The 25,807-nt window shown below is 31.0% G+C and overlaps 2 protein-coding genes, 3 long non-coding RNA genes and 2 pseudogenes across 9 annotated transcripts; 5 read left to right on the top strand and 2 right to left on the bottom strand.

The window, feature by feature from the left end:
• Positions 1–642: 642 nt before the first annotated feature.
• AT3G29634 lies at positions 643–7,833 on the top strand (annotated as a pseudogene; the record flags this gene model as incomplete). The annotated part of the gene is made up of 1 exon: positions 643–7,833.
• A 1,130-nt stretch (positions 7,834–8,963) lies between these two features.
• On the top strand, positions 8,964–9,983 carry AT3G29633 (uncharacterized protein). 2 transcript variants are annotated; one of them, NM_001339029.1, is made up of 2 exons: positions 8,964–9,183; positions 9,218–9,941. In NM_001339029.1, the coding sequence occupies exon 2, from the start codon at positions 9,455–9,457 to the stop codon at positions 9,548–9,550; it is 96 nt and encodes a 31-aa protein (NP_001326985.1). In that variant the 5' UTR covers positions 8,964–9,183; positions 9,218–9,454; the 3' UTR covers positions 9,551–9,941. The 2 variants fall into 2 exon arrangements, with proteins under 2 accessions (NP_001326985.1, NP_001319667.1); NM_001339028.1 differs by having other exon boundaries at positions 8,995–9,983.
• Positions 9,984–11,323: 1,340 nt separating this feature from the next.
• AT3G05825 lies at positions 11,324–11,621 on the top strand. Its single transcript, NR_141203.1, has 2 exons — positions 11,324–11,455; positions 11,487–11,621. It is a non-coding gene; the product is annotated as an other RNA (long non-coding RNA).
• A 536-nt stretch (positions 11,622–12,157) lies between these two features.
• On the top strand, positions 12,158–12,396 carry AT3G05815. The gene has a single exon (NR_141202.1). It is a non-coding gene; the product is annotated as an other RNA (long non-coding RNA).
• A 1,420-nt stretch (positions 12,397–13,816) lies between these two features.
• AT3G29630 (UDP-Glycosyltransferase superfamily protein) lies at positions 13,817–15,490 on the top strand. Of its 2 annotated transcripts, NM_001339026.1 has the most exons (2): positions 13,883–14,586; positions 14,665–15,464. In NM_001339026.1, the coding sequence occupies exons 1-2, from the start codon at positions 13,968–13,970 to the stop codon at positions 15,312–15,314; spliced, it is 1,269 nt and encodes a 422-aa protein (NP_001326983.1). In that variant the 5' UTR covers positions 13,883–13,967; the 3' UTR covers positions 15,315–15,464. The 2 variants fall into 2 exon arrangements, with proteins under 2 accessions (NP_189604.1, NP_001326983.1); NM_113884.3 differs by having other exon boundaries at positions 13,817–15,490.
• Positions 15,491–17,606: 2,116 nt separating this feature from the next.
• On the bottom strand, positions 17,607–18,275 carry AT3G29620 (annotated as a pseudogene; the record flags this gene model as incomplete). The annotated part of the gene is made up of 1 exon: positions 17,607–18,275.
• Positions 18,276–23,440: 5,165 nt separating this feature from the next.
• On the bottom strand, positions 23,441–23,684 carry AT3G05805. Its single transcript, NR_141201.1, has one exon. It is a non-coding gene; the product is annotated as an other RNA (long non-coding RNA).
• Between the last annotated feature and the right edge of the window lie 2,123 nt (positions 23,685–25,807).

Genomic DNA, 25,807 nt, shown 5'->3' with positions numbered 1-25,807 from the left:
TGGTGAAGGATACAATGGATTCGTGAAGTAATTTGAGGTAGAATTTCCAAGAGGCGTGAATCTCATATTTCAGAGTTATTCAAGGTACTACTCTTTGATTATGATTATGTGGTCATTTTCAATGCTTTGTTCTCATCTTTCGTGAAGAAAACTTAGCTATTGTGAATGATGTTTATGTTTTGAGCTCACTGGTTTGATTAGATGCATGAGTCGTGAATGATGTTTATGTTTAGATCTCACTGCTTTGATTAGATGCATGAGTCGTGAATGATGTTTATGTTTTGATCTCATTGCTTTGATTAGATGCATGAGTCGTGAATGATGTGTAGCCTTTGATCTCACCACTTGAAAAATGATTTGATCTCACTGCCTTGATTAGATAATTTTAGTACACATAAACTGCTACTGAAAATAATAAACTGCCACACATAAACTGCTAAACTTCTTGTGAAAAGAACTGCTACACATAATAATTTTACTACATAAACTGCTACTTGATTTTCATTTCTGCTTATGATGCTTCGTTTCTCTTTAGTGTTTAATTTCCATTTCTATGAAAATCAAAGGGTTTTTATATTTCAAATATAGTCATTAACTAGTTATCCCATAACTAGTTTGTTTTATTCATAGACTGATTGTAAAATGGACAAATCTTGGATAACAAAACATTTTTTTTCTCAAGACTACATAAGTGGAGTGAAAGACTTTCTGGATTTTGCCTTTGGTAATAGTAAGATTATCATGATAAAATATCCTTGTCAGCGTTGTTGTCTTACTAAACACAAGCTCAGAGTCGAGGTTGAAGGTGATTTAGTCTGTTATGGGTTTCTACCTTCATATACAAATTGGTATTTTCATGGTGAGGAACTAGATTTTCAGGATCAGACAACAAGAGTAGAACAAGAATCTAATGTGGATCATTTTGAAAACCCAACTATGAATATGCTTGGAGATATTTTTCCAAGTATGAGTAATAGTTTTAGTGAAGCTCCTAATAGTCCTAGGGAGGATCATTCCAAGTAAAATGAGGCATTTGATGATTTGTTATCAGACTGTCATGAACCTCTGTACGAAGGGTGTCACACGTTCAGCAAATTATCTTTCATGATCAAGTTGTTTCACATCAAATGCATATCAAGGATAAGTGACAAAGGGATGTCTATGATAATTGATCTCTTGAAAGAAGCATTTGAGCATGCAAAGCTGCCAAATTCGTTTAATGATATGAAGAAGTTAGGATTTAACTATGAGATTATTCATGTGTGTCCCAATGACTGCATGTTTTATTGGGATGATGATGCATCTAGACACACATGCAAAGTCTGTGAAAGTTCAAGATGAAAAACACAAGCTGCTGATGAAAAACACAAGTTCAAGTTCAAGAAAAAGAAACGAAAGCCACAAGCTGCTAAAGTGCTTAGATATTTTCCATTGAAACCAAGGTTGCAGCGTCTTTTCATGTCATCAAAAACTGCTAAATCTATGAGGTGGCATGCTAATTCTGAGAATAAAGATGGTTTGCTAAGGCATCGTAGAGATGGAAAAGCTTGGAAAATATTTAATGAATAATTTCCAGAGTTTGCAACAGATCCAAGGAATATCAGACTAGGATTGGCAACTGATGGGTTTAATCTGTTTGGTTCTATGAGTACAAACTATAGTGTATGGCATGTGCTATTATTTCCTTACAATCTTCCGCCTTGGATGTCAATGAAGCAAACATCAATGATTCTGCATTGATAATCCTTGGAAAACACATGCCGGGTAATGATATTGATATCTATCTTCAAACCCTTATACTAGAACTAAAAGAGTTATGGTATGATGGTGTTTTAACCTTTGATGCCTCTTCAAAAGAGACATTTTGTATGCGTGCAACATTGTTATGGATCATCAGTGATTTTCTAGGACTTGGAAATTTATCTAGGTGGAACATATACACAGGATTAGCTTGTCCTTCATGTAATTATGATGCTATGGAATTTCGTTTACGTCATGGAAAGAAAAACTGCTACATGGGACATCGCCGGTTTCTTCCTCATAATCATAATTTCAGGAAAGATAAGGAGCATTTTGATGGTTGTATTGAAACAAGGGCTGCTCCTATTACACCACCAGGAACTGTTATTCTCAATATTGATGTAATTTTGGGAAAGAATGTAGATTCTCTTGGAAAGAAGAGGCGCATGATAGAAGCTCAGAAAAATCAGTGGAGGAAGTGTAGTATATTCTTTAAACTGCCTTACTGGAAACATCTTTTTTTACGTCACAATCTTGATTTGATGAACATAGGAAAAAATGTATTTGATAATTTCATCTTTACATTATTAGATGACAAAGGAAAGTCAAAAGACAATCTTAGTGCTAGAAAAGATTTGCAAGAGCTTGGAATTCGTCAGGAGTTGTGCTCTAATGATAATGGGAAATATCTTTTGGCATGTTTTACTATGAGTACACAAGAGAAAGATAGATTTTTTACTATCTTGAAGAGTGTAAAGCTTACAGATGGATATTCTTCAAACATTTCTTCTTGTGTTGATCTGAATCAACGAAAAATGGTGGGCTTAAAGAGCTATGATTGCCACATCTTGATAGGTTAGTTGTTAGCTATTGCTATACGTAATGTTTTGCCTCGGGAGGTCTCGTTTGTTATTACAAAGTTATGTCGCTTCTTTGGGGAAATAAGTTCAAAGGTATTGGTTATTCAAGATGTAGATAAGTTACATGAGCATATTACACTTACATTATGCCATTTAGAAATGATATTTCCTCCAGCATTTTTCACTGTAATGGTACATTTGACCATCCATCTGACAGAAGAAGTGAAATTAGAAGGTCCAGTTCAATTTAGATGGAATAAATGAAGAGGAATCATCTTCGGAAGTCTCGACGTCATCTTCGTCGCTTGAAGTTGCCAATGGTGGATCGAGTTTCTTCGTCATTGAAAATGTCAAAGGAGAAAATCGGAATATTCGAGCGAAAGAGAAGAGAGAAGCTTTTCAGGGTTTGTGAGAAGACGACGGCTAGTGAAGGGAATATATATATATATATATTTTTTCTCATCTAATTAATTGCGACAATATTTGTTTTCCTAAATATTCCAGTCTCGTTTGTTATTACAAAGTTATGTCGCTTCTTTGGGAAAATAAGTTCAAAGGTATTGGATATTCAAGATGTGGATAAGTTACATGAGCATATTACACTTACATTATGCCATTTAGAAATGATATTTCCTCCATCATTTTTCACTGTAATGGTACATTTGACCATCCATCTGATAGAAGAAGTGAAATTAGGAGGTCCAGTTCAATTTAGATGGAATAAATGAAGAGAAATCATCTTCGGAAGTCTCGAAGTCATCTTCGTCGCTTGAAGTTGCCAATAGTGGATCGAGTTTCTTCGTCATTGGAAATGTCAAAGGAGAAAATCGGAATATTCGAGCGAAAGAGAAGAGAGAAGCTTTTCATGGTTTGTGAGAAGACGACGGTTAGTGAAGAGAATATTTATATATATATTTTTTCTCATCTAATTAATTGCGATAATATTTGCTTTCCTAAATATTCCCTAATAATGATATTCAAATCGTTTCATATTCTCATCTAATTAATTTTGATAATATTTAAACGATTTAGTTAAGCGATTAATATTCTCATCTAGTCATTTATGATTCCATTGTTCTATGAGAGTTAAATGATTAATATTGTCATTAAGTTAAGATTCCAAATCTTAAAGAATATTAATGGTTAAGTTTCATGATCTTTTTATATAAAAATCTTTGATTTGCCTAATGTTTCCAGATTGAGGATCTAAAAATATATATTTTTTCGACATTCTCATTAATATATATATATATATATCGTGAAGGAGTCCAATATTACATATAACAAAAGCCACTAAAAATCAATATTTAAATTGCAATGAAAGAATAATTTAGGTTTAGATCAGACACTTGACATTAATGACAAATCATAATAAGTACAATTTCACATTTTCACACTATAATGATATTTTTGCTTTTGTTTTATTTCTCTGTTAATAAATTGGCACCAATAATATTACATCAAATCCCCTGTTCTCGTTTGTCACTTAAATGATGATAAAGTAGACATTTCTACATTGGAACTCAAAATTCATGATCTCGCCACAATCTCATGATGATAATGTAGACATTTTTACGTTGGAACTCAAAATTCATGATCTCTCGTCTGCCACACTCTCGTATTGATATCATCATTTTTTAATTCGGTAAAACGAGTCTAATTTGTTTTTTTTTTTTTAAATTATGATAGTGTAACAAAAAGTTTTTTTGTTTTGTTGTCAAGAGACTTTTATTAAGAGCTTATCGTTAATGATGATTTTATTTGGTTTGTTAAAAATTTAATTACTTTTTTTCTAAATTGCCACTTTTGCAAAAAAAACATAAAATCATTCACAATTCCACCGAAACATAGTTTTATTCAAACATATATACGTCGTATCCAATTGAAAGGATCTTTGGTCGCTTCAAGTCTTATGTTAGAAATGGAGCACAACCTGAAGGGTCTATTTGTGAGCAGTATATTGTTGATGAGTGTCTTACATTTTGCTCTATGTATCTTGATGATATAGAAACAAGATTTAATCGTGTTGGTAGAGTGGATGATCACACTACGGTGGAGCATGACTTAGGTCTTGAATCACAAATTCCACAAATTTTTCCTTCTCTTAGGAGACCAGTTGGTGCTTCCATATTGGATACACTTAGTCCTATAGAAAGGCAGCAAACGCACTGATACATTCTAGTCAATAGTTCATTATTAGATGACTATCGCAAGTAAGTTTTCTACTTTACGCTGAAAGATTTTTTATATTGATTATGCTCGTTTATCATAGTAATTTTGCCTTCCTTTGAAAATTTATACGGTATTTAAAAGTGAATTAAAAAGATCACAATTACGACGTAGAAAAAGAGGTAATGTGATAGATATAAATCGGCATGTGCATCTCCATTTGAGTTAATGGCTTAAGCAAAAGGTAGAAAAGAATGGTCTCGATGGTATTTCTGCTGATATTCGTTGCCTTACACCTGGTCCATCTAGTAAGGTAATAAAGTTCTCCGCATATAATATGAATGGCTTCAATTTTAGGATTATAGAAAGGGACCAAGATTTGAAAATTCAGAATAGTGGAGTTTTTGTCTCAGCTGAAACCATTAGTTATGCTAGTTCTCGCGATAATAATCCTATAGCTAGAGATGTTTCTTATTATGGAAAATTAATAGAAATTCTGGAACTGAACTACTATGATTCATTTAGAGTTGTATTATTCAAATGTAAATGGGTAGATACTCGTGATGCTCAAAGATTTAAGAAGCATGAGTTTGGTCACACTTTGGTAAAGTTCTCTCGTTTGATACACATTGGAAGTGGTGAGGAAGATGAGCCTTATGTGTTGGCATCTCAAGAAAGATTGGTGTACTATGTGGAAGATGCACAAGAAAAAGAATGGAGTGTTGTTGTACATATCCAACCAAGAGACTTGTATAATATGGAAGATCCTACTAGTTCAGATGAATTTCCTCCTCAAGTCATCATTGAAGATCCTCCTGTTCAAAGTTCAATGATTATATCTGATAATGTTTTCAATATTAGATTAGTGAGGCAAATAGAAGATCTTGAAAGTTCTCACATTCCATGTGATTTATATGATAACATGGAGGTGATTATATTTGTTGATTATATTTGCTTGGTTTTTGCTTGGTGATTATGACTTCAATATTATTCTAACAACTATGTTTCTATCTTTGTAGGTTTAAATATGTATGAGACAGATTCTTTGGCCCCACCTCCTCTTGGACCAGAATAAGCTAGTGGAAAATGGAGAGTTCATGTCATAGATGGTTATAGAAACATTACAGAGGAAAAGATTTTAGGAAAAGAAGTGTGGAGCATGCTAAATCGGCGGGTTATGGTTGATTTTAACAGGAGAGGACAACCTATCAAAGATTCTGGAGGTTTGCTTGGTTCGTGGTTAGGCTCACTAAGTAATGATTTTAATATAATACCTATTAACTATACAGATTGGAGGAAAGTTCCCAAGAACAGAAATGGCTTGGAGAGTTATTCAGGTATTTTCATTACTTCTCATATACATAATCTCTGGTTTTTAATAATAGTTACTTATACTTTACTTTGGATAAGTTCTCACCATCTATATATACATTTTTGCAACCATTTTAGCAAATAAATCATAGAGTTGGACTTATTTACAACCCAATGCTATTAGCATTAAATTTTTTTTCCAAAATAATTAATTTTACATTAAATTTTTAATTTAAATTGTCAATCACATTATCAATCAAATTTAATCCAAACAAACTTCACATCAATCCCTTAAAATTAGCATAAACTTCACATTAATTATTTAGACATGAAAATATTTATTTAAAGATTTAAATCTTCTAAATTTTTGCTTTTAGAGTTATTATATCATTACCTAAAAGGCAAAAAATATTAATTTTTTAAATATTATTATTTGTATATTTAAACTTCATAAAACATTATTAATATTTGAATTTATAAAAAGTTTAATCTATCAAAAATAATTAACATCATTATATAATATATAGAGTTTAAAAAAATCTCAAAAAAACTTTCGTCATATTTTGTGATTCGAAATTTTAAGAATGAACATATATTAACCAATTGGCGAAAATGTGTGGGTTCAACGTCCCGCATCGACTAAAAGATTTTGACAATGATTCATAAACATATTATAAATAAGATCAATATTAATAAAATAATTAGTTTTTTTTGTGGACAGGTTTGGCAGGACGGGTTTGGCAGGACGTTACTTAGTAACAATGGTAAACTATAAAATAATTTACAAATTTTTATATATATTAATTTTAAAAAATGAATTGTCTCCGCGGTGTACCGCGGATTAAAATCTAGTTTTAAATAAAAACAGAAAAAAAAAAATCAAGGAGGAGGAGGAAATATGTTTTATCTGCATTAGGAGGTAGATGTAAAGACTTAAAGCAACATATTTGGATGAAGTATAGAAGAAATACTATAGAGAAAGCATTTGAAGCAAGACGAGGACTAATTCCAGAAGATCAATGGAGAGAATTTGTGGAAATACAGTTCACTGATAAGGCTAAGGTAAAACCTATTAAAATCTGCTTACCCTACTTTATAGTTTGTATATATCACATATAAATATGTACTGCTTTGTTGTAATAAAGAAAGTGAGAGAGCGTAATATTAATAGTCGAAACAATCATAAAATACCACATACACTTGAAAGAAAGAGTTTAGCAAGAAAACCTAATGAAATGGTACGTTTATTAAACCCTTAGTCAGATTTATGGTTCCGTTAATCCTCTTTAATTTGTTGTAATTTTCCATTTATTAGGAAGAGGAGACAAGCAAAGAACCAAATCGAGCTGAACTTTTTATTGTATCAAGGACTAAGTCAGATGAAAGTTTATTGTGCAACGAAGCAAGATTCACTTTGGTAAACTTGTCATCTTTGCTTTTTGATTGAAGGTTCTGTGTTTCACTTTGGTAATCATGTCTGTTTTGCAGGATAAGCTTTCCCAAGTAATGACTCAGAATATTCAAGATGAAGCATCCGAGACGAGTACTGAGTCTAGACCATATGATGCATTTGAACAAGTATTTGGTTATGAACCTTCGGGTCGAGTTCGATGTATGGGACGTGGAGTAACACCATCCAAGTATCTTTTGAATCATGAATCTATGACGTCTAATACTGAAATTTTAGAGATGAAGACTCGTTTGAAGGGACTTGAAGAGAAGCTAGACATTGTGACAGATGCTCTTCTTGTTCTTGTTAAATCAAAAAGCCAATTCCAAGTAAGTTACAATTTCTTTCTGATCCAAATGTTATCATATCATGAAGATAATAGAAACTTTATTTTTTATAGGTGACTGCAAGTGCAACAACTGGAAATAAAAAAGTGAAAACCGATCTTCATCAATCATCTAGTATCAACAGTGACCAGGTAACAAAAGTTTATGTACATGTGACGGTTTTGGCGTATGAAATTGTTGCAATGGCAATTGAATTCATGGTTCTTTTGTTTAGCTAAAAATTGAATTTGAACTGGAATTTCAGGAAAATGGCATTTTAAGAACTGGAATTTGAACTACAACATAGATTAATGTGATTTGGATGGAAACTTGTATGTCTCTCTTCTCTCTTCTCTCTTGGATGGTTTTGTTATTATAGTGATTCTCGTATGTAGTTAAGGCTAAGTTGTAGTTAAAGAATCAAAAGGTATAAGTAGTGTTATTATCGTCTAAGTTGTAGTTGTGGAATAAAAAGATCTTGTTGTTATAGTGATTCTCGTTTGTAGTTAAGGCTAAATTATAGTTAAGGAATCAAAAGGGACAAGTAGTGTTATTATTGTCTAAAGTTGTAGTTGTAAAAATGAGAAAAATTGAGACTGCCATATATGTTTTTGTTTCATTTCAGATATGCTTCAGAAGAGGTACAAGAAGATGTGCATATCAGATTGAAAAAGAAATTGAAAGAGAACAAGGCAATTGTATACCAAACAATATTCTTGTATTTTTCTATTTGACTTTCTAAACATGAAACTATATATTATGTATTGTTCTTACTATTGAGATATTTGATTTCTTTTGGCTATTGTCCCTTGTTTTATTTACAGCTTTGATTCGGACAAAATGTAAAGAATTCAGAAAATATGTATTTGGATTCAGACAAGACATAAGTGTAAATGCAAATGTGTTTTGCATTCAGACAAAAAATTAAAGCCCATTAAAGAATTAAAGCCCATTGTATCTTTTGACGTTAGTTTTAAAGTTAGTTTTTCAAGTGATGTTAAAACACTTAACGTCATCACTTGTTAAGTCATTTTGAAAAGTGACTTTATATTGTTAGAGTTAGTTTTAAACTGACGTTAGGGTATTTAAAAAGTGACTTTTTCGTCTGAATGATTCATATGATATAACACATCAAGTTGTTTACAAAAGCACAAAAGGAATGAGGACAATCAACTACAGAAAAATCACTACACCTAAGTAATGCATTTATGAACTTCAAAGAGATTCTATAGCTAAAAAGAGTAGCCCTAGGCAGGCTACAAAAGATTGTGATCGATTCCTCCACTGTGACAATAAAGCCGGCAAGAACATGAACATTTCCGGAGACATTAGCCGGCGAGTAACAAAAACCTCCCGGAGACATTAGCCGGCGAGTAACAGAAAACTCCCGGAGACAAAGACTAAACAAGGTAAACAAAGGGGAAAACCCAAACAAATAAACTAACAACATCCATTAATACTTCCCGGATCAGCATCTAGATATCCAAAAAAAGATTTAACAAAACTTAAACCTAGCAAATTAAAACAAATTTGAGACTTACAAAAACACACAAACGGATTATAATACAAGAATCTCCTTTACCACAAGATAAAACCGAATGAAAGTGCCGTGCGATCCACTTTATACTGCTCCAAGGAGCCACGGAGGCAGTGAGACACATCCAAAGCCTAGAGACACAAAGAATGTCTCTTGAAGAAAGGAAGAAGATCTAGATCTACGATGGTGAAAAATCTTCATCTGAGGCAGTGAAGAACCGGTTGAAGACTGCCTCTGCCAAGAAGGATACGACCAGAACTGGTGCTAAGAATGGCGGAGACAAAAGATCCAAACATCAAGAACCCAAGGATGAGGAGATTAAGCTTTAAAAATCTAGATCTAGAAAACTAGAATTGATTCCGTTGGAAGAAAAATCATAGATGTGCCAAAGGAAAGAGATAAAACAAAGAAAGAGAAAGAGTTTCACCGGCTCCGGTGCTGTGGAAGCCACCGAAACCGGAAAAACCTAGGCGGCAGCTCCTTTTGTTTTTAGAGAGAAGGGAGAGGATTTTTAGGTCTAGAGAGATAATGGGCCTTTTGATAATAATACTCATTTAAAAAGTGACTTTAGATCCCTTGTTTTTTGTAGTGGGTTTCCTATTTGTATTTATATCTACAAGATTTTTGTTTTTAAATAGATAAAACTAAACCCTAAGAAATGATAGTATATAAGGAACCCAAGCAATAAATTTTATAAATTTTGTAATGAAATTTAGGTTTTGATTTGTGAAATTAACAAAATTATTAATAATAGTAACATTCTAGAAAAATATTTGTTAAGTTGGTATAAACAAAAAATTGAGAGATAAGAGATGAAAGACTATAATGAATATAAGGGTAAAATAGTCTTAATATGAAAAATATGGAGAATATCATATGAGATTTTTTTATTAGGTTAGTTACTTAATTATTAAATTTTTGTTGGTTGTACTTACAAATTTCCCTAAACAATTTCTAAAATTTGCGTAGTTCAGATTCTGAACCCGCCACATTCAAATTTTTGAATTGACAAATACCACTGCACAATAGACGATTTTGTAATTATGATGCCTCTTAAAAATTAAATATATTTTAATGTTTAAAGCACATGTTTGTTACGTTTTAGGTCTGGGCCGGCCCTCATCAAACATGCGACTTTCAACTTTTTTCAGTTTCTTGCTGTGGGTAATTCATGTAACACCCCAAATTTGAAAGAGGGGAAAAGTTAATTTGATAATTTAAAAACTGTATAACTTCAGGGAGATTTCTGATTGATTCAAAAGTCCAAGACAAAATCTCTAAATAAAGAAAGGTTCAGAGACTAAACTGCAAAAACGAAAAAAAATGAGGGCAACTCGAGTTCATCGTTCCAAAATCAGAGGGATAGTTTTTGGCAACTCAAATCTCTATCTCTCAACCCTAATATATCGTATATATATGCGTTTTAAAGCCCCAACGATTTAGAAGCCGATTACAATGAATTGGAAGTTTTGATGAGATTTCAAGACCTTTCTTCATCAACTTCGATTTGATTATTTTAGGGCAACTTGTGATCGGATTTTGTTGTGAGTTAGGTTGATCGTGCTTCTTCATATTAGAGCTTTAGTTCTGGGTTGTATTCAGCTTTGGTACAAGAGTTTGGTAAGCCTCATCTTCTTCCTTATTCAAATTTTCTCCATGGAAGTGAGCTTCAAGCTCTTTAATGGTGGATTTCGTTTCAGGAAGAATTAGAACTTGATCTATACCTTGTTAGAAAGCTCTCTTCAATAAAAAACCAACGTCGCTGAAAATTCACCAAACGAAAGTCGAAAACGATCGGAATCTGATTGGTAAATATTTCAAATTTTGTTGATTCATAGTCAAATCGCAATTTATTTAAGCCGGTTCTTAAGGTTTTAAAACCGGTTCTGGAATTTTATGTCTATGGAGAATATTATTTTGAAATCTAATTTGGAATTGATTGAGTTTTGATTTTAAACCCATAGCAATTCTGACCGGTTCGGCTCTTTTTAAACCGGTTTTGGCAAATCAGATACCTGTTCTAGATTTCACTTGAAATTATCTTTCCGATGGTGTAGTTTAGGTATTTTTTTTATTAACGGTTGAATTTAGGTAAATTGTTTGGTGGTTTGGAATGTGTCCGGAATTACGGTTGATCACTCGTTCGATCTGAATATCTGAATATCTTTGTCAGGTGAGTTCTAAATCCCTTTTAGATATTATTCCGTTGTATAATATTTTAGGAGGGAGAAAACTAATTAATTAAATTAGTTGCATGATAAGTTGTAAAAATTAATTTGGTTATCTAGATAAACTAATATGAATATGTTTTTTGGTAATAAGATATGTTATTCTATTTAGAAATAAAATATGGTATTCTGTTAAGACTGGTACATTCGTATAATATGTTAAATGTGAGTTTAAATAATCAATTAAATTATTTGAAGGTTAATTTTTGAAAATTTATTTGTTTGATTCGATAATTAATTTGGATATTATGATAATAAGATATGTTATTCTGTTAAGACCAGTATCAGCATGGGGCGATGCGCTGCAGAGCCAACAGGATGCCACGTGACAGACTATGGCCACGTGGGCGGATCCCACGGGACGGGTTGTTATATAAAAGTCGACTTAGATCAATTGGTAACAGCTTGTCTTGTGGGAACGTTGTTATAGGGTGAGGTCTTGAGTTCGTGGAACGCCAAGCGCACCAATAACCTACCTGTGGGCTTAGGTGGCCCAAGGAGAGAGGTTAGGATCGATGCGATACAGAGCCAACATGATGCCACGTGGAGGAGTATGTCCACGTGGGCGGGTCCCACGGGACGGGTTGTTACAGCTCTATTGTGCAATCTGTGGTAGTCGGCATCGCCAACAGATTATTATGTATTTTGTTAGTGGGATTGAGGTCGGTTAATTCCGTGGACCGTACTTCTTTATCACCTCGTTAGGGGCCAACATCTCTATCGAGTATATTATGTAAATATTCTGTCAGTATATGGTTTGGGTCGACTAATGCTGCAGTTGTACCATTCCGACGTGCATTGATGGATACATGCTCGTTTTGTTCTGAGGTTATTATTCTGTCTGATGATATTATTATGTTCTTATGATTTAATTATGTATTTTGCTAGCATAAGTTCTGACGTGCTTTACTTTATTTAAAATTAATTGAATTGAAACTATGTTTGTTAGTACCAACACGTAAATATTATTCTGTGCGGGATCAGACCGTGTTGGTACTTGTTCTTCGGGTTTGTAGTCTTACTGAGCGATTTTTCACTCACATAAGTTCTGATTCCGTGCAGAGAGCATTGACGAGAAGCGGTATGCAGCTGAGGTTTAGAGTTTGTTATTCGTAGAGCGAGACTTGGTAGACTTTCTAAAGTTTAATTTATTTTGTTTTTAAGATTTGGAGTTTACACAAGATTTCAACTTTGTATATTTTGCAAATTTTAGTATTTTTATTATAGTAATGCTTCAAAGATTCTTTTGAATTTTCGGAATGTTACTGTTCAACTTCAGCATATAATACATTTTATTTACGAAAATACCTTTGAATTGAAGAAAGCACATTGCTTGTGGATAACAAAAACATAATTTTATAAAATTACGTGTTTACACTGTATAAATAATGTCCATCTTCTTCACTTGAAAGATAAAAAATTTGGAAACTTTCAAAAGCTTTTAGAAATCTTTTCTAACGTTTCTAGAAAAACATATTGTGTTTACTCTACAACAATGTTGTTTTTCTTCATTTGCAATATTATTTTCTCATATCTAAACCATAATTCCAACATAGTAAACCCTTATCGTGGTCTTAAACATTTTTTATTTGTTAAAGCTGTTAAGTTAAAACTTTCAATCACAAAATGTAAACCAAATAATATATTATAATAGAAGAGATCATCAGATAACCTCGATCACGTAGGAGAAAATACATTGTCATTAAAAAGTTTGAGCGTGTACAAAATTATTTACTCTTCAATGAATAATTTCTTTCCAAAATCCCAATGTATCCGTCGATAGTAATAAAGAAAACCTCATTCGAATATCAAAAACAAAATTGCGAGAAAAAGTTAAATATACATAACATTTAAATATTTAAATACATTATATTTTATGATTAAAAATCTTATACGTGTCTCTATGCCTTGTTTTTTTTTTGTCGGCCAATTATCTTATTATGTGATAAAACGTATGCCTTCTTTAAAATATGCAACTATTTGACGTAATACATTAATGAAATTTACTCAAACAATTTTTCTATAAGGACAAAAATGAAAAGGCAACCACAACCATTCTTGACAACCACACTAACACATGAAACAAGTAAAGTAGTAAACCAATAATTTGGTTTTATATATTAAAGTAAACTAATAATTCCCACCTAATTCAACTAACCATTCACTGATAATCACACTTAACCTAAAATACCATTAAATTAGTCGTTCATTGCTTCATGTAGTGGTATCCTGAATAGACGAGAAGCATCAATCACATAACAGTTTTTTCTCTTAGAAAGAAAATACAAAGTTTTTATTTCGTTTGAGTTTCTTGTTTTAGGTTTTGACAATTTAGGGGAAAGGAAAATGGGGTCAAAGTTTCATGCTTTTCTTTATCCATGGTTTGGTTTTGGTCATATGATTCCGTATCTTCATCTAGCTAACAAATTAGCTGAAAAAGGTCATAGGGTTACTTTCTTGGCTCCCAAGAAAGCTCAGAAACAACTCGAACCTCTCAACTTGTTCCCAAACAGCATTCACTTCGAGAATGTTACTCTTCCTCATGTTGATGGTCTCCCTGTTGGCGCAGAGACAACCGCGGATCTCCCGAACTCATCTAAGAGAGTCCTCGCTGATGCCATGGATCTTCTACGCGAACAGATTGAAGTTAAGATTCGTTCTTTGAAACCTGACCTAATTTTCTTCGATTTTGTTGATTGGATTCCACAAATGGCAAAAGAATTAGGAATCAAAAGTGTAAGTTACCAGATCATATCGGCAGCTTTTATAGCTATGTTTTTCGCTCCTCGTGCTGAATTAGGTTCTCCTCCACCTGGGTTTCCTTCATCAAAAGTAGCATTACGTGGACATGACGCTAACATCTATTCACTCTTCGCAAACACCCGCAAATTTCTCTTTGATCGAGTCACCACAGGCCTTAAGAACTGCGACGTCATTGCCATAAGGACATGTGCAGAAATCGAAGGTAACTTATGTGATTTCATCGAAAGACAATGTCAGAGAAAAGTTCTCTTAACCGGTCCAATGTTCCTTGATCCACAAGGGAAGAGTGGTAAGCCGCTAGAAGATCGATGGAATAATTGGTTAAACGGATTTGAACCAAGCTCGGTAGTGTACTGTGCGTTTGGCACCCATTTCTTTTTCGAGATAGATCAATTTCAAGAACTCTGTTTAGGAATGGAGCTCACGGGTCTACCTTTTTTGGTAGCGGTTATGCCACCGAGAGGGTCTTCAACGATTCAAGAAGCATTACCAGAAGGGTTCGAAGAACGGATTAAAGGGCGTGGAATTGTTTGGGGAGGATGGGTGGAACAACCTTTGATATTGTCTCATCCATCAATAGGTTGCTTTGTGAACCATTGCGGGTTCGGTTCAATGTGGGAGTCTTTGGTTAGTGATTGCCAGATTGTGTTTATTCCACAATTGGTTGATCAAGTTCTCACAACGAGATTGTTGACCGAAGAACTCGAGGTCTCCGTGAAAGTAAAGAGAGATGAAATTACTGGTTGGTTTTCGAAGGAGAGCTTGAGGGATACGGTCAAATCTGTGATGGATAAAAATAGTGAGATTGGGAATCTAGTGAGGAGGAATCATAAGAAACTGAAGGAAACTTTGGTTAGTCCTGGATTGTTGAGTAGTTATGCTGATAAGTTTGTTGACGAATTAGAGAATCATATCCACAGTAAGAATTGAAAACTTGATCAAATTAAAAACTTTTTTTTTTTTGGGTAGCAAATAATATTTCCTCTGTTTTCAAATGACAATAGTCGTTTTACTTTCGTAAGATTTAATGTTTCAGACCGTGGACTCATTATTTTCTGAAATAAAGTGTGAAATTTGATTACAAAAAACAATTGGTTGTGACATTGTTATAAAATTAATGTTTCTATATAGATGATCGTAAAAAATTCTTAGGATTCAAATGTTTGGATCAAGAAGAACACCTTAGAGTTCTTTAATTTATTTAAGACAAAGTTACATGTATATGTATAAACGTTTATTTTTTTCTTGAATATAATTTAAAATTAGATTAAAAAAAAAAGATAGTAAAAAATTCAATTTTAAAAAAAATATTTAACGTTAAATTATATTTAAGTAAAAATTAAAATAATATTTCCTCTATGTTCAAATGAAAATACTGTAAAACCTCTATAAATTAATAATGTTGTGACTGCAAAATTTATTAATTTATGGAGAGATTTTCCTAATTTAGTAACTTTTTAATAAATTCTATAAGATTTCAAACATTATAGAAAATATCTTTCTACATCCAATTACAAGTAAAAAATAATAATCATGTCTAGAAAACAACACCAAAAGTTTTTGATACAGTAAAATATTAAAACTAAATTCAAATAAGAACAAATATAAATTTAAAAATATATTTCAAGAAAAGTTTTTACATATAATATATATATAGTTGATTTATTTATATAATTATTAATTTATGATATTTATGGGACTATAAATTTACATAGGATTTTCAAAAAACATTATTATCTTATTAATTTATCGATTTGTGTCACTTTTTACACTGGTCTCTACTCCGGACCGGAAGAATTTATTAATTTATAGAGGTTATTAATTTATCAAGTATTAATTTATTAGTCGATTTACTTTCGTAAGATTCTATGTTTCGGACCGTTCTTACCTTGGAGTCATTATTTTCAGAAAGAAAGTGTGAAATTTGATTACAGAAAAACAATCAGTTGTTACATTGTTATAAAAGAAAAATTCTCCTAAATGCCCTTTTCAAGATGCCCCTTTTCAACTCTACCCTTTTTTTAGCCATTTTCATTTCTACCTTCTTTAAATTTTTAATGACCATTTTACCCCTATTTAGAAATTGTTTTAAGTTAACAAAATGAAATATTAATATTTTTTCGCCTAAAATCTTCCAAAACAATTTTCCCGCCAAAAATTTTCGAAAACAAAATTTTCCCTCAAATTATTTTTCTCGCAAAAAAATGTTTTTTGGCGGGAAATAGAGTTACAAGGGATTTTAAAAGGGTTTTAAAAGGTTTACAAAGGATTTTATAAGGGTTTTAAATTCTTTACAAGGAATTTTAAAAGGATTTACAAGGAATTTTAAAAGGGTTTTAAAAGATTTACAAGAGATTTTAAAAGGGTTTGAAAAGATTTACAAGGGATTTTAAAGGGCTTTAAAAGATTTACAAATGTTTTTTAAAGATTTTGAAAGGGTTTAAAAGTGTTTTGAAAGGGATGAAAGTGTTTTGAAAGATTTACAAGTGATTTTAAAAGGGTTTTAAAAGATTTACAAGAGATTTTTAAAGGGCTTTAAAGGGTTTTAAAAGATGTACAAGGGTTTTTAAAAGATTTTTAAAGAATTTACAAGAAGTTTTTTTGGTTTTTTCATATTATGTATTAGTTTGGATGATGCTTATTTGTGAAATCGTACTTCCTCTTCTCTTGTACTCAACAAATATCCAAATAAAAAAGATTGTGTTTCTTAAGCTTTTTATAAATAAGTAAACAAACGGAAAAAAAATTTAGTTCTTATGAATGTTCATGCCACGACAACAATAAAGATTGTGTATTATCCAAGATACTAAAGATATTACATTTCAACACAAAATCTATACTTTATTTTTTAACTATGATATATGAATAATAAATCATAGTTTAGATTCGAAATTTTCTACTTTAACACCATTATGAGCCTGATTGGTTGTGGTTGTAGCTTTAGGATTTTAGTTGTAGAAATTTGTCTGTAGATTTTTTTGATGTATCTGTAGAATTTAGATTGTAAAATTAAATGAAAGCATGATTGGTAAAAACAGCTTTTATTTTTTTAAATTGAAAACATGAGATAAATATTAGGTATATATTTGGATTTTTCTTTTATATTTTTACTACTAAATAAAAAAAATACCATCTAAAACTTAAATAAAATTAATAAATGTGTATTAAAAGAAAACTTATTAGCTTATGAGTTTTTCAATAATAATAAAACAATGCTCACACCTACCTACTAGAATTCCATAAACTCATTGCAATCTCATCGCGAAATCCCTCCATGTGTTGCCTCGAACCAGTCATGTCTTGTTCCACTGTTTCATCCTCATCATCTAAAGTAGGGTGATGATCATTATCTTGCATCCAATCAATATCAAAGTCGAGATCTGGTATGCCTAATTTCCATACAAAGTTATGTAGTGCCATAGTTGCTACCATGATCTTTCTTGTTGTTACAATGTTATACCATGCCCGGTCTTGCATGATCCTCCATTTTCCTTTCCACACTCCAAATGTTCTTTCAATGACACAACGAAGTAAAGAATGACGCCAATTAAACTTTTCTTTATGATTATTGGGTGGTGCTTGATTTTGAAACTGATTGTGATGGTACCAAGTTTGCCTAAATGGTCCCAAATACCCTCGACGTAGCGCATATCCTGAATCAACAAGGTAATATTTACCTATATGTGGATGCGGAAAATTAGGATCGCCTTCCATAGCTAAAGAAAGCACTTTTGTGTCATGAGCAGAACCAAAAACACCTACATATATGTAAGTAAATAACATGTCAAAGTTACATACTGCTAGAATATTCATGCTGCATATGCTTTTTCTATTCCAGTATCGTTGGTGATCTCGTCCTGAGACCATAGCAGGCACATGTGTGCCATCCATTGCACCAACAATTCCTATGAGCTACAGCCAATATTATTTATCGGACTGCAATTTAGGATGAACTTGAGTGATATTCGTAGGATCCGGCTTAAACGTATCTATTGCCATAAGCTCCATTACATTAAGCACCTCATAAATTTTTCTGCATATGGTCTCTTGCGAATGTCCAAACATTCTCATGATACTACGTTGACTCGCATTGTGACCACAAATATAGAGAAATATTGCTCCACTTTCTTTCACAGACAAATTTTGAGAAGATCTGATCTTGTATGTTTTTTCTATGATCTCACATAGATCAAAAAATACTTTGAGACGCATTCTCAGGAGAAAGTCACATTTGTATGGATGACCGTGTATTAGATCTTCTACAAATTGACGACCGCAGTTGGGATGAGCACACAATGGTTGCTTCACCATATTTATTATTCTAAACTATCTAATAATTTAGAATCATCTTCAATGTCATCCTCCACCATTTGCCAAAACAATTGTACTATTTGTATTTAACACCACATAAAAACGTAAGAAATATATAAAATACGATAAGATGTGAACTAAGAGAAAACCAATACAATAACATTTAGAAAATCAAATAGAATATATGAAATCAAAAGCCCCTCCCAAAAAATCCTAAAGCAAAGACAGATGATTTTTTTTTAATGATTACTCGTCATGTTTACGACCAATCATTTGGTTGAGATAAAGAAGTGCAAACTTTTTTTCTTGAATCCCTATAAACCATCTTCGAGCAACTTCATCATTCGAAAGTAAATTATTGGCATCCGAATAGAATATTGAGCCAAACTCAATCTCTGAATTTTGATGTATCCGTCGTGCAGCCATGGTTACGTCAGATGTCATTACGGATGACATCTCAGTTGCTGCCATTGTTATTGCATTTGATCGTTCAGGGAAAGCTTTTGATAGATCAGTCCGATTGTCAATGTTCGATGCCCCACGTTTACGTTTACTTCGGTGATCAGAATGTGATCGTTCATTGGAAGGTGGATTAATGGTGCCTTGTGTTGACTGATTGGTCTGATTTTATGCATCTTCTGGAGTAGATAACGGCACCTATGAATCCTCACCAACATAAGTTGTGTTCATATCAACTTGTCCTTGAGTATCATATGTACGTTGAGGACGATACACATCAGGGCCATTTCCAACTCACCATCCATCTTGAACTCCAATATGGGATCCAGTAAACATTCTTTCTAAGAAATCTTCATTGGCTAAACTTCTCTTACGAAATCGTTTAGCCAGTTGAGTTTCCTAAATATTTTAAAAAGATTTGTATATTATTATCTATACTTACGTATTAAAGTTCTAAAATAAAAGAAAAAATAATTTAATATATATAATGAAATGTTTACTTGTATTCGAGAATCCCACCATTCTTTATCCATGGTTATTATTCATGTGCTATGATTGATGGATACTCCGGTGGAGCCGCATAGTCAACGGTAGCAGTCATACCAGAGCTTCAAATTTTGAAGATCATTTCCAAAAGTTTTCCATACGAAATCAGATCCAATAGCTTCTTTGAAACTTTTCCTCACACTTAGTTTCCCTTCTCTACTTAAAAAGTGTCTATCCAATTTTCTTTATCAAGTTGAGATAGAACTAACTCTATGAATGTTTGAGAAACTTGATCTGTCAATTTAATAATAATCTATGACACGAAGTATTTACCTAACTAATTCTAACTTATTCTGAAATAAAAGCATTAAAAAGTATTTACCTCTCTTTGAGAAGAAGATGCATCGTTGTTTGTCATATCTAAAAGCATAACAATCATATAAATACGTAGAAAATAGTTAACAACAAAACAAAAAAAAATCACTAATTAATTATTCGTTATGTAAATCACACAAGAAAGGAGGGGCAAAAATTATGAAAGATGCGAACCTTTCTTCTTCTCTCTGTTATGGCTGCCACTCAAGGTTTGATTATTATATATATATATATATATATATATATATATATATATAATTCTTAAGCTAGGTTTTTTTTTTATCAAAAATGTTTAATATAAAACTTAAATAAAATTATATTCCAAAGACCAAAACTTACGACTATAGCTTTTGATGTTTCTAGTGCCCAAAAAAAGGGAAAAAGTAAAATGTTGTTGTAGACCTAAAAATTAAATGTAAAATATGATTGTTGTAGATTTATAGTTGTAGACCAAAATATGGATGTGAAAAAACTCTAAAGACACAACCAATCAGGCCCTATGTTGATGATTCATCGAGTTATTTCTATTTGTTATGTTCTAATTGCCATATGAAAGAAGAGCATCTAGCTGAGGTATCATGGGAAAATGATGGATTTGTGTCTTTTGCATACACAAGTGCCATTCATTTTTTAAGATCAAACGTGGCCAAATAAACTACACCAAATGGACCTCTTTCCAAGATGATGAGGAAAAAGAGAGCTTTAATACAAAAATTCTTTAAAAAGAACTGATCATTCTCTGAAATTTTAAGGTGAAAAAGGAGAAGAAAAATGATAAGGATGACAACATGGAAGATGACCTGAAGATGTTTATTTATCAATTGATTAAGAATGGAACAAAAAAGAAGAAGATCAGTTCATTAAACAAAAGTGATGAGAGAGAGGGAATTTAAAGAGAACAAGCGCAAGGTAGAGAGAATTGGAGCAACTTTGGAAGGGCGGGAGCGACAGTTTGGTTATGTAAAATTAAAATATGTATTAGATATTACTGTAAGATGATTTCTTTATAACTATGTTGTTTTCTATGTCACATTTCTCAACGATACTTAGTGAAGTTGTTTGTCAAGTATGTGTATCTAATGTTCACTTCATCGATTAGATTATTTGTGGTTGTGACAAAAGTGTATGGAATTCTTAATACATACAAAATGAGATAATGAAAGATCAAGAATGATATATATTCTCTTCAACAGTCAAGATTAAAACAGATTCCAATTCTTACAATTATACTAAAATTTGAACTGAGCACATGTAACTGAATAGTAAAGTATCTAACCAATTGACTAAAGCATTATCAAACAATGGTCCTAAAACATGATTTATATCTGGTGACATAAAGTAGATGTTATGGCTGCCTTATAGACGGGTCGTGCAAAAAGAAGGATAGTGCATACAATATTAAATATCCAATATACTATGAAACAATATATAATAGTAGATATGACACCATAAATATTTTCTTGGGAATAAGCGTATATCTGATTTATTTTATCATGAACAAATTATCATTTCCATAATTAACTATATGTACTTTAATCACAAAATGTTCTCGAAAAAATCAAAAAAATATTATCAAAATTCAAGTTTTACTATTATCCTAGTATATAGATGTAAATATATTACCTTGAATAATATTTTTTGTTTTTGTTTTCTTTTTAGTTCTAGAAAATCTTAACAGAAATATTTAGGAAATAACTTAGAGATAAGATTCATAAAGTCTGTTTTCAATTATTTTTTGGTAATCAGTTATTTAACCCTTGAACAACTTACATAATTAATAAAATTGGCACTTTGAATGAAGATGAAAGTAATGAATTTGTTACTCTTTTTGTTTTCCATATTTTTTTATATGAGAAATAAATGGATATGTATTTATTATAAAATTATTTTTCACAAACAACAATTGAACTGACGTAATCAATTTCTCTTCGAACACATTTTCATGTGACCTTTGTCATCTTCTATAATGCACTTTTTATCTTCTTTGAATTGGTTCATAACTCAGACCAATTTCCTTCTTTTCATTTTCACAGTTTATTTTTCTCATATTAATTGCATGATATTCTTGCTCATTTGAGCGTCAAATAAGTTTAGAAAAATATCTACTAATCATTTTCTCAACACTTATTTATATTTTCTACCTATATTTAAATAATTTCAACTTTTAAATTTAGAAAGCATCAATAATAAAGATATAATACTCCTATTGTAAATGGTATATTTTTACTATAGTTTTAGTACTCATATACATTTATTATTTATATTTTTAATCATCAATGTAAGTTTATACTTTCACACAATTAGATATAATATCAAATTATATATATGTATTTTCTATAAAGTAAATTCTGTCTAACATCTAAAAAAACATTATACATTCTTACATTTACAATAAAAATTTAACAAAAAATATTTTTTATATCGTAAGGAAAGAATAATATTTTAAATAAATTTCTTCCACTTCTGTATTAACACTCTTAGTAATAGTCACTAATTACTATGTCGAAGTAATGATTTTAATTTTATTGTTCTTGATAAATATATAAATACACAAAAATAAGAATATTGGTTTATGACATGGTAATATTTTATTAGATAGTTAACAGTCCGATGTGAATCTGCCAGTGGACATCATCGATACTACAGATCGAACAAGCTATTATATTCTACAAAAATATTTTAAAACATGTAAAAATAGGATTGCGACAAAATATTGAAAATAGTCATAAGTGTGTCGATTTCAGGACTTAAAGGAAAAAATACAACAATAGTTCTCACCATTGCCGCTAATGAGTTTTTCTAGTGAACTCTCTCTCACACACGGTTTTTCTTCTTTACTTACTATATTGAATGATATTTAAAATAGAAAATTTGTTAAAAAAATTAAAACATGATCTTTATAATATTGAAAAGAAGCTACTACCTTGCCAGAGACAAAATTTTACCGATAATCTACTACTAAAACTATCTATAATGATTTATTGAAAAATATTAATTCAATAGTTGAATACTTAAAGTGAAGTATTGAATAAATAAATGAATCTTACGTGGATTAAATGGTATTGATCGGATTCAACAATATTGAATTGTTAAAAATGAACCGTTCATTGCCACTTGTCATATAAATAATTAGAGACAGAAATTGTGGGGGAGAAAGTTAATGTAAATAGGACATGTTATTCTTTTATTTGTTACTGAGATTTCTGATATTTTTTTTTCCTCTAAATTATCAGAGATCAATTATCTTATAAAATATTTATTTGTTTTAAATTATTTTTACATTGAAATTCATCATATTCAAATTCTATAAATAGATACTTGTTTCATTTGATTTGGACATAGAAAAAAATACATCTACTTTCACTATAAATTTTCCATTAGCCTCCTGTAAACTCGTGTCTATATCTTTTCATGTTTCTTTTCCAGTGAAATGGATCCTAACAATAACCCTTTTAACACCCAAAATTCCACTAATTACCAATTTCACTATCCAAATCCCAACAACTATCAATCTAAGGCAAGCGGGTATAGTACACTGGAACCATTCTCAACGGAGGTGTTACATGCGTTTACAAATCATGTGCGTGCTAGATCCGAGTTGCGTGATTCAAGTGTCCATCATGAATTGCAAGCAGATTTAGTCAAGCACATATGGGCAAGATTTGGAATGTTACGTGATCAAAGAGAATTTTAAGTTTGTGTGTTCATTATATTGTACTAATTAGGTTATGTGTGGTTTATTAGTTATGTCGTGTGTTTATTAATGTATTGTATTTAAGTTTTTTGTAATTTTATTTGTTTTGATAATTACAATTTCTATTTCTTCTTTATTTTTTCTTTTTAATTAATAATAAAAAATAAAAAAGAAAACAAAATTCAAAAAATTATTTAATTCATAATTATCTTAATTTAATTTCAATCTATAATTAGTCTTAATATATAATCACAAATTTAAAACATAAAAAAAAAAGAAAAATAATGAAATAAAAATGGTGGGGTAGGATGTTAAATTTTATTAAAGAAACCATTGTAGAGTATAAAATTTGAATTGGTATTGAATTATTATGTGGAAGAGAGAGGAAAGGATGAGGAAGAGGGAGAAGATGATGTAGACGATGTTGAATGAAAAAACCATTGTTGTTAGTCTAATAAAAGGAACTTATCGAGGCCTTTCAAAGTGTCCAACTCAGCATTCTCAAAAATACTCTTTCTAATGGACACGTCAGCATATGGGAGTTATTTGTGGCTCTCTTTCGTTTCTTTTCTTTTCTAGAAATTTATTATGTTCACTCGAGACTTACAATGATGGTGGGATTGAAAAGCTTATCGTGATAGTGTTGAATTCTTCTCTTTTCACTCTGTTTCATGTTGGATCCTCTTGAATCTTCTCCATCAAGCTCTAAGTTTGTTCCCTCTTTTCTCTCAAGTTCTCCGGGCTCTTGGTGATTTTCGTCTTATCACACAAAGGTTGGTCTCTTACCTCTTTCTTGATTTGATCAGTTGCTTCCTTCCTTTCGCAGTTGATTTTGTTTTTGACAATTGTTTCAGATTATTGGTTGTGTGGCCTCTCTTGCTTGCTTCTAGCCCATGATCATTGATTTTAACTTTCTCTTTTTCTGCTTGATTTAATAAAAATTTATATTTCAACAGATGGATACCTCATACCTTATACGACATGATTAAATATGAAGAGGTGCTCAAGAGGATTCACTTGATAACCCCATCGTATTTGGGTTTCAGCTGCTCATAGGAGTCAGCTTTTGGGATGGATGACTATGTTCAAGAAGAGATTCCATAGTGGTCACCATCAACGCGGAAGTAGATAGACTTTGTTTTCAAATTGATTTTAAACATTTTAGTTTTGTCCAATAATTTGATTTTATAAATACTATTCAGATTCTTAAATAATTATGAATAAAAGTTTCAAATTAATATGATCATTAAAACCAATTAAATTGTTTTTGTTTAAATTAATTTACTAAGAAATTAGTTGAATTTTGTTTTGTAGAAAATAGTTATCTACAAAATAACTGTAGAAAATTGGTTGGATTTTGTTAATAGGAAAATGAAAGAAAATATTTTTCCTACCAAAAATCAGTCAACAATTGCTATTGTTTTCTTACTACCGCTTCTTACGAGATTTATGAACTAAATTATTCTGGTATCAAATTCCTTTGATTTTTTTCCACTCTTCATTCCGTACAAGACATTTCAAATGTTATGACTTTCTTAAAATATGAGTTACATGTCTTCTTTCAGTTTAAACATGTTATATTTTGAAACTAAACAAAAAAATAAAATAAAAAAAAATAAAGATGACTTAAAAAACAATGATGAGATTATAAAAATGAAACAAAATACTATATAGACTAATATTAATAAAAGAACTCTTAGAAAAATGAAATTTAAATTTTAAACATATTTGCAAAGAGGAAATTTAAACATATATCGAATTGAAGAATTAATTGTATTATACATCTTTTCTTTTTAATATAAGATATTATATCACATAACTATTTCATATGTATTTTAATAAAACCAAAAAAAAAAGTTTAATTATCAAACATATATCACATAACTATTTCATATGTATTTCTGCTTGATTTAATTATTATTTAATTCATAATTATCTTAATTTAATTTCAATCTATAATTAGTCTTAATATATAATCACAAATTTAAAACATAAAAAAAAAAAAGAAAAATAATGAAATAAAAATGGTGGGGTAGGATGTTAAATTTTATTAAAGAAACCATTGTAGAGTATAAAATTTGAATTGGTATTGAATTAT

The sequence above is a fragment of the Arabidopsis thaliana genome, chromosome 3 (assembly GCF_000001735.4).
Source record: "Arabidopsis thaliana chromosome 3, partial sequence".
Taxonomy (NCBI): domain Eukaryota; kingdom Viridiplantae; phylum Streptophyta; class Magnoliopsida; order Brassicales; family Brassicaceae; genus Arabidopsis; species Arabidopsis thaliana.
This window is presented reverse-complemented; position numbering and strand designations above follow the sequence as displayed.

Coding starts and splice junctions, on each gene's coding strand:
- AT3G29633 (NM_001339028.1), top strand. CDS start 9,455: ATGAAAGTGCCGTGCGATCCACTTTATACTGCTCCAAGGAGCCACGGA.
- AT3G29630 (NM_113884.3), top strand. CDS start 13,968: ATGGGGTCAAAGTTTCATGCTTTTCTTTATCCATGGTTTGGTTTTGGT.